The following is a 9,764-nucleotide window of genomic DNA, read 5'->3' as shown; positions in this document are numbered from 1 at the left end:
ACATAAACAGGCTCACTCGAGCTATTTCCTTGCAAAAATTATACACACTCGAGTTTGATCATCCTACACTATGTCATCCGTAAATTAATAAAAGAATGTGAGCGAAGACCACTGTTTGTCATTTATTCATAGTCTTAATTCAAATTAAAATACAGTACATTCACATAGCACATCACCATGAAATAAGAGAGGAAATACACATATTCATACAGTATCAACATATATCTTTCTGGTTGTGTTTACATTCAGCAGTGCGTTTATAGCTAGTGTGAGACATCCCATGACCTTTGCAATGAGCCTTGGAGTGTGCAAAGCGTGAGAGCAGTGAACGCACGACCACACGCAACAAAAGTCGAGAGCCAACACAGGTCCTATGAAGTAACCACTTCATCTGCAGTGACAGTTAGTCCCTTTGGTCGTCGTGTTCGCAGGCGAGCCGTGGGACCAGATGTCTGGCCTTTATCTGACACGCGCCAGCCGGAACCCAAACAAAATCTACAAAACGTCTGCCTAAGATCACGTGAGCCAAGACTGGTACTGTACTTTCTGATTCTCCACTTTGTATATACAGCATATACATTTGCATCATTTTATGGAAACAATCCTCCAAACCTCAAAAGAACACTTTCAGCTACATCTTAACTATGATGTAAGCGTTACCAATTAAACTGTCATACTGGAAATAGGATTGACAAATTGGAATCTAAATAATAATGTGCAAATCCATTTTAACCTATATTCAATTGAATACACTACAAAGCCGAGATATTTAATGTTCAAACTGATGAACATTGTTTTTGGCAAGTATTCTCTCATTTTGAATTTGAAGCCTGCAACACTTTCCAAAAAAGCTGGGGCAGGGGCAACAAAAGTCAAGGAATACTCGAAAAAACACCGGTTTGCAATATTCCACAGATGAACAGGTTAATTAGAAAGAGGTGATTGTCATGATTGGGTATAAAAGGAGGATCCCCGAAAGGCTGAGTTGTTCACAAGCAAGGATAGAGCGAGGTTCTTTGTGAGCAACTGCATGAGCAAATTGTCCATAACATCATCAAAAGATTCATAGAATCTGGAGAAATCTCTGCAACGTAAGCGGCAAGGTCAAAATCCACCATAGAATGTCCGTGATCTTACTGCACATCTTACTTACAACAGCGTGGCATCATAGTAAAAGAGTGCCAGTACTCGACTGGCCCAGCAGCAGTCCAGACCTGACTCCCATCAAAAATGGGTGGCGCATTATGAAGTGCAAACTATGAAAACATAGACCCCAGATTGTTGAGCAACTGAAGCTGTACATCAAGCAAGAATGGGAAAGAATTGCACCTACAAAGCTTCCAACAATTAGTGTCCTCAGTTCCCATATGCTTATTGAATGTTAAAGGAAAGGTGATGCAACACAGTGGTAAACACGCCCCTATCCTAGCTTTTTTTTGTGTTGCAGGCATCGAATTCCAAATGATTGGGGAACCGTGCTTTAAAAGCTGGTAGTATCGATTATATAATGATGCAAAAGACTGCTGGTTCAGCACAATTGTCTGGAATATGAAAAATAGTGGAAATGGAAAACAAAATAATGAAAACATTGTTTCTTCTAACATAGTTTGCCAATTTCTTGTTTTATTTCCAGCCAAAGACACACATTCAACATAGTCATAGACAAATGATTGATTTGGTTGTGGGCAGGCACTTCAGACCCAGACCCAGTGAACGGTTTAAGAGGACACTTGTACTGTCATCTCTAATGACAGTCTTCTTTCTGGATGATGCAAGGCAAAAATGGTTTTACAATTTAAAATTTCTGTGCTCATATACAAATCTTTCTGCTTCAATTTTAAAATGTATTCAATCAAAACCATCATCTAGCTTTCTAAAGCAATTTTTTATTTTTTTTCACGTGACCATCTCCCTGAAGGTCAGCATCACAACACATTTCACTATCAGATACAAACATATTGGAGGTGCACGAACACTTTAATAATAACACTGTCACAACCGACCATACAATAGTAACTTAATATTAGGTAAATGCATTTTAGTATTTCACAGTTGCTCATAATGATCCTCTGCCCCCCGCTATGAAAATAAACTTCCTACACTCTGACGTTATTAAAGCTCAGCACCACATTTCATGCAGTACACACTTGTGCACTCAGTGTGCTTGTAAATATACAATGGTATTCTGTTGTGTTCATGACAAACGACATGACAGAGCACATCATTAAGGCAGAGGTCAGATGAAACGGACTTTCAATATTTACGTATATGGTCATTTGGGTGCATCAACAGTCTTTTAAAGCTGTCTTTGAGCTTTAGAGTGGGTGGCAAACGTGATCATCTGTTGGCTAAGCCTACTTTTGGGAGCAGTTACGCAAGTGCTGCTGTGAGAATACTCCAGCATACAAGTCCACGTGTAAACAGCATCCAATAGGGTCAAATACAATGTTCCCCACCTATTTCACAGTTCATCATTTGCACCTCCGCTGTATTGTAGATTTTCAGGCGATCTTTCATTGTGGGTTTTTACAGTATACAGTGAGTCTGATTTTTAAGTCGCGTCATGCCGCAACACGCCAGGCAGCACTGAGGTCTACTGGGAGAGTAGCAGCCTAATTAAAAGTGAGAAGAAGGACGCTTCACCGTACAGTAGTACAATACCACATATTGCTTTTTTAATCTTCGGTGTTCCCACATTGCAGAGAGCATATATGCCTGTGAGTATTGACTACGTGCACCAGGTCCATGACATACTTCCGATCTCGCCAAGGATCGGCAAATTAGTTAACGGGTGACTTCCTACTCCATCTACAACAGCGAGAAAATGAATGTCCAGAAAAACTTCAGTGCTTTAACTGCCAGAAAAATGAGTCAATATTAGGGATTCTTTAAAGCTCCATAAAACGGTGGGTGGCTCAAATGAGCATCGCTGTGTGGCTTTTTTTGCATAGCATCGAGACGCTGTAGTTGCAAAGTTAGCATTCACTGTTTTCCTGCGTCTTTCGAGCGCAGTGTCTACACAGAATACAAAGGATGGGATTTGTTGTTACTCAGCACACAAATGGATGCAGCAGGCATTTCGGCATTGATCAAATTCTTTGTACTGCAATGGATAGATGTTTTTTAGTCACAAAATGGCATACCATCGTTTGAATGGAACATGTAGTACGTTTGAGAGTTTGACAGCACAAGAGAAGAAGAATGCTTACGTGAACAGCGTAAAGTAGGTTTCCATATCATGAAGTGGGACGACTAAATTCCAAGCTTTGTCATTGTGTTTTAGTAAGTTACAATATGTTTAATGCATGTTGGTGTGGCAAAACTGTAAAGAATTGTTTTTATATGGTCGTGCGGATTTTCACCTATTGCGGGTGGGTCTCTAACGTATCTCCTGCCATAAATGTGCGTTTACTGTATTACGGAATATACACTTGAAAGTTTGCTGTTGTGTGATTTTTGTTTAGCCGCAGAGGCTGCGCGACACACGGAGACGACAACATCCCGTTCGAGGTGATTGCTCGTTCCGTTTTCTGCTTACTGCTCAAAAGCGTATCCCAAAGGTGCAAATATGTTTGTCACCAGTTAGCTTCACGCTCTAGTGAGGGTGGAACACATCTGTGACTCTCCTCTTGTTTTTAATCATCAACACTCTAGCACGTGTGCATGTACAGTATTTCACAGTGCCTCTGCCAAGCAGCGGTCAGAACCTTCGCTCGCTTCCAGTCGCACCTGCCGGCTGTGTTTTCTGTTTTCCACCCAGGAATTGTGGATGACAGTGCCGCCTGGTGAAGGGTCCACCTGAAGCAAGGACACCACCCTCTTTTTAACCTTGGCCCGGAGGGCACGTCGCAGCTTCTGCCGCGTGAAGGCGTAAAGCAGCGGGTGGGACACTGTGGTGCCATAGGCCAGAGCCAAGAACCACAGGCGCAGGCTGACCAGGGGCTCACTGGGGCCCATGACCAGGATTAGCATGTTGACCACAGACAGGGGAGCCCAGCAACCGAGGAAGGTGGTGATGATGATGAGGGACATCCTGAAAACCCGCCGCTGGCGCTCTCGCCGATCTCTGTGTCTCCGCACTGCGCGCCGCAGGGCAATGATGGCTGACACGGAGGCCTGGACGCGCATTGTGGCCGGCATAGGGGTGGCAGCACCTGCGTCGGACGTGACCAGTGGGGCAGAAGAAGACAGGGCAGGGGGGGAGGTTGCTGTGGGAGTGGGAGATGAAAAAGGTATGAGGGGAGGGTGGCTGAGTTGTTTCGTGGCATCTGCGGTACATTGCTCCCCTTGTGGCTTGCCACTGCTAATCATTCTGAGCTTGGTCTTCTTTTTGGGGGATTTCTTGTGGACGCCCGAGCAGGAGGGGCCTATGAACCTCTGGGTCTTCTTCATGTGGGTGCCAATTCGGAAGTTTAAAGCCCTCAGGATTCTGGAATAGGTGAACAGCATTACTGTGGCAGTGATGAAGAATATGGGAACCTGTAGAATAAGGTGGTAATATGTCCCTAGGCCCAAGTGGTCACCCTTCCCACCAATGCACAACAGGGTCCGGTTCCGCCACGCCAGCACCCCCGTGGCGCTGATGCCTTTGGAGGACAGAGACAAAGGCGTCTCTTGCCCAGTCGCCTCACCACTGGACAACTGATCCTCCAGGAGTGGGATGATAAACACAGCGACTGATGTGAGCCACACGGCCGCGAGGAGCAGCGCCGCCCTGCGCGTCGTCAGCAGCCTGTTGGCCGGACGCACCGAGATGTCGTACCGGTCCAGGCTGATGACCAGGATGTTGATGGCTGTGGCGACGCTGGCGAAGGTGACGCAGGCCTCGTGAAAGCAGCACAGCACGGCCAGGTTAGGCCCCGGGGGCAGCAGCACGACCACCAGAGTGAAAGGCAAACACAGCACGCACACCGCCACATCAAGTACGTGCAGACTGACCGTCACCATGTTGCTGACTGAGTCCACTAAATTAGACTGGGAGCAGTAGAGCACCAGCACTGTCAGGTTGCTGCTGAAACCCAACACCAGCTCCAGCATGAGGCAGGCACCGAGAGACACTTGGAACCCGAGAGAGTACGGCATGTACCGTGATGCTGCATTACTGGACCATGCATCACCATCCTGCTCCTCCTCCAGGCCGACTGAGTTAGAGGTGTATATGTCGGTCTCCATGGCTACCTTTCAGTCCTCGCATATTTTAGCTGTCACCCTCTTGACGGAGTCCCATGATACACCAGGCCGGGCTTCCATCGCGCAGGGATGAGCTAGAGAGAGAGCTGGGGACACACAATGCAGACACATGAGAAATGAACTGTACAGGAGAGAATGAAAACACATTATTCTCCCTCAGCATCTGTGACATCAATCATTTTCCATGTTACACGCGCATCTATCTGTCAATCCATCTATGTATAAGCCTATCCACCTATCCAGTCCGTTCTTTTCGGTAACTCTGATTACCATTTGGGCTCAGCCACAGCTTGAAACTGGGGCATGTCGCTTTCCGAACCGTAGGGCGCCACAATAAGCCATTGCTAATGTGTACTGGAGCTCAGGGGAATTAACAAATTGAATGAAACTAAATAATCAGACCTACAGGCAATCAACTACTCCCTCGGTGGATCAATAAAAACAACAGAGTCAGCAATTTGGGCCAAATAGGTTAAGATCTTGACTCTGTGCCAGACTTAGTAACTTACAGTAAATTACCACTTTCATCAACGCAGCGTCTGACAAAACAAATACAATGGCCAAAATGCAGCATATGGATTACAACACATTAGCCATCCGCCCATTTTCCTCAGCGCTTGTCCTCATTACGGTCTTGAAAGAGCTGCAGCTTATCTCAGCTGACTTTGGACAAGAGCGGGGTCCACCCTGAATCAGACACCAGCCAGTCACACGGCACATACAAATACAGACCAACAACCATTCACACTCACATTCACAACTAAGGACAATTCAGTCTTCAATGAGCCTTTTTGGAATTTGACAAAATTCAAACTCCACACAGGAGGGCCCGAGCTGAGATTCAAACCCAGAACTGTGAGGCAGACATGCTAATCAGTGTGCTTCACATATTCGCAAATAAACCAAAACATATCATTCTAGTTTTGTTTAGGCACGTTTTATGAATCAAAGAGAGTTTTAAGTTACGTAAATTACAGCATCAATCCAAAAGTCATCTATAAAGGCAAGATTTTAGAGGCACTTCTTATATTGGTTCAGATATATATTTTACCACATTGCAGTTCACCACTGGGGGAAATCACTTTTCTATACTGTATGTTGCTGATGGTACACTCGTTAATGATTTAAAAAAAGTTTTAAAATACACTTTCTGAAACGTTCTTTAGAAAAGTGTGAGGCAGAGATATAAATAACTGCAACCAGCTGTTTGCTCCTTTCTTCCCATGATGTTTAATCGCAAACAAAGAACCTTCAGTACAGCACATATTGTACTTTCAGTGTGGCCTTTAATGAAGAATGAAATTAAAACTTGTCAAATGAGTCAGATTTGATATCTTACAAAACTATTATTAGCACTTCTATGTTTAGAACAACAAACTCTCTGTCAAATGGAAGATGCTCCTTTGTATCTTGCGAAGGTTGACATCACAGCAGTTTTCATGTGGCGTTGCTATGACGACTACGGTGACTGAAGGAGCACCATATGGGAAATGGAAAACCCTGAAACTCAGAGACCAAAGAAGTCAATTAGAGTGGTAAATAGGTCTAATTGGGACTAAGGTTCAGTAGCTGAATCAAATATTAGGTCCAAAGATTTTTGCTACGCATCAGTGATAAATGTATTACATTGCACTATGCTTCTATTCGTAATGGTCTGCACACGGAGGGTATCTAATATCTTGCTGTTTTATATTGACTGGAGCAAGGATAAAGAGAGACAAAGCCAAACGCATTTCCACATTACTGATTTGAAAAGCGGCTTTAGGTGGCGTCTCAGGGAAATCAATAGGACATGTTTAAAAGGAAAATCACAGGAAGCTGCAAATCAAGAGTGCAGACACCAAAACCCAAAACAACTCGCAACTATTAACCTCTGCGTTGCTGAGTTACCCTTCAGCAAACTAGTAAGGTTGCCACGGCAGCCGCTCCACACGGGTGTCTAGATGCCAGTGACAGTGTGAGAGAAGCGCAGCAGAGTTGAAACATTTCAGCCACAGTTAGCTTCAAGCATGTTCACAGTGGTCTGAATAAGGACTCGGTTTGTCAATGGGAAACTGCAGTGATCTTTTTCTAATGTGGGCCTCAAAAGAATTCCACTAAAAATGACTGCCTTCTGTTGACGTGTGTTCTGTTCTCCCTGGATAGTGTGAAGAGCAGTTGTGGGAGGAAACGGAAGTCCCTAAAGATCAACAGTACACTCGACATGCATATTTTTAGTAATGTAAGCAAATTATGGACTTCTTGACAAGCAAGTCTTGATAACACAAGTGAGAAAGCGGTGTGGACAATCAAACCCTAAATACAATGTTTCTCATGAGTGGTAAATAGGATGTGATTGAGGAAAAAAAAATAATAATGCCAGTTTTTGATTGTTTTAAGCATTCCAACAAGCTCACACATTTGTTTGTGAGCATGTCTCACCTGGGAGCTAAATGTGAACAATAAAATGCCACAGAGTTAACTGACAGGTGTGATTCATTATAGAAAATGAACAGCTGAGGGAAGGAAGTAGAAGGGAAGAATGGGAGCTGGTAAACAAGGTCTCCCGGGGAACAGAGGTGGTAGCTTTTTTCCCCGCTCTGAAATCTTACATCAGTCTTACCCGCAGAGCTTCTGGTTTCCTAGTATCCACCAATCCCCAACAGAGACGGAGCCTGCTTTCCAGAAGATTCCTAATTGCCCAAGTGGGCTGCTAGTTACCAACTTTGCAATGACAAAGTAGTCACAATATATTTTTATTTTGTTGGTAAAATGACTCGAAAGGACTCGAAACTCCAAGTGTAGGACTTGCGACTTGACTCGGGACTTGTATGTCTCGACTTGAGACTTGCCTGTCTAGTAGTGCAGCGTGATAAGTGTCCTGACAGAGATGTGCAAAATTGACAGCATGTTACAATGAAATTGTAAGTCAACTGTTTAAGAGGTTGATGGCAAGAGGGAAGAAGCTGTTGGAGTGTCTGCTGGTTTTAGTTTGCATTTTTCGATAGCCCCTACCTGAGGGAAGGAGCTGGACTACTGTAGCTAATGACCCGGACGTGGAGAGTCCAAGAGGATGTTGCATGCCCTTGCTTTAGTTCTGGCAGCGCCCAAGTCCTCAAGAGTGGTCAGGTGGGTACTGATAATTTATTCAGCAGTCTGTTGCAGTCTGATTTTGTCCTTCTTTGTAGCAGCACCAAACCAGACTGTGATGAACACAGAAACGCTTCAATGACTGCTGTGCCTTAATAGGCAGTGGCTCAGTTGGTAGAGCGGGTCGTACACTGACCGAAGGATCGCTGGTTTGAATCCCGGCTCCAACTGTCCGCATATTGAAGTGTCCTTGGGCAAGACACTGAACCCTGATTTGCTCCCCACTCGGCTTGGCAGCGCCTTACATGGGATGTATGAATGTGTGTGGGAATGGGTGAATGTGAGGCTTTGTAAAGCGCTTGGGCACTGTGATAAAGTGTAGATAAAGCGCTATATAAGTGCAGTCCATTTACCATTCACTAGCTCCTGCGGCAGGCCGCTAGAAATCTTTGCTGTCGCATGGAAACCGATGTCTCGCTGTTTGTAGCCATTCAGTCTACTTTCCATCTCCGTATTTTAAAAAACACGTTATATCCATCCATTTTCTGTACCGCTTATCCTCACTATGGTTGCGGGCGTGCTGGAGCCTATCCCAGCTATCTTCGGGCGAGAGGCGGGGTACACCCTGAACTGGTCGCCAGCCAATCGCAGGGCACGTATGTTATATATTTATTTAAATATATATATATATATATACACATATATACACATACACACACACACATACTGTGTATGGGTCTACAATACTTCAGCGACTTCCAGGTGAATTGGTTTTGACATTGTCTGGAGACATCTCCAAGACATGTTCCTGGTGAGAAGGTCTCACCATACTGTCATTTTGACAACCTGTTAAATGCAGCTTTTCCCGCAGGAACAGCAAGATTATTATCCCTGCTGCTTCACTACACTGCTGGTTCAATTTGACCCATTATGCACTTTCTTGTCATTATCAGGTTGCACTGTCCAAAAAGGAAAGAAGTGGGGGTTGCAGAGCAGTTATTTAGTCTCGCACATTAGGCTACCGCTGTGGGCGTTCACTTCCTGCTGAAGTTCTGGTTCTTGAGTCAAAGACAAAATGCTTTTACCCAGGTTAGCATGTGATGTTTATGTTATTTTTTCGTTTAGATCGAAATAGGTCATCGAGCTGATACAAGGTGGCAATAAAGTGACATCAGACAGCAAAATGGATTTATGTTACATTAAAAAGTAGCTTTCACAGGAAATGGTGAAACATCAATGCATGCGTTGCTCTCCCATTAATCCGAACAACAGAAAAGTCCATTAATTAGCCATTACCTCAATGATCATCTTAACTACAGTACGTCTGAATTACCAACCACATTTAATTTTGAATCAATTTACCTGTTGAAATGTCTCCCTTTGAACTAATTAACCTCACGCAACATCTTTTCGCCTGACACTTCACATTTTCAAACTACAGTGGAAGAGAACAAGGTTAAAATAATCATTCAAGACATTTAACCTGTCTTCTCAATTGCTCTGTC

At 44.2% G+C, this 9,764-nt stretch overlaps 1 protein-coding gene across 1 annotated transcript in view; it reads right to left on the bottom strand.

Moving 5' to 3' along the window:
* Positions 1-333: 333 nt before the first annotated feature.
* Positions 334-9,764, bottom strand: part of LOC133484198 (G-protein coupled receptor 22-like) — a 26,006-nt gene continuing 16,575 nt past the window's right edge. The window contains exon 2 of the mRNA XM_061786434.1: positions 334-5,276. Within this exon, the coding sequence (XP_061642418.1) occupies positions 3,676-5,172 (1,497 nt within the window). The 5' untranslated portion in view covers positions 5,173-5,276 and the 3' untranslated portion in view covers positions 334-3,675. The remainder of the gene's footprint in view (positions 5,277-9,764) is intronic.

Source organism: Phyllopteryx taeniolatus, chromosome 9, assembly GCF_024500385.1.
Source record: "Phyllopteryx taeniolatus isolate TA_2022b chromosome 9, UOR_Ptae_1.2, whole genome shotgun sequence".
In the NCBI taxonomy this organism is placed as follows: Eukaryota; Metazoa; Chordata; class Actinopteri; order Syngnathiformes; family Syngnathidae; genus Phyllopteryx; species Phyllopteryx taeniolatus.
Note: the sequence above shows the minus strand (reverse complement) of the source record. Positions and strands in the feature narration are given on the sequence as shown.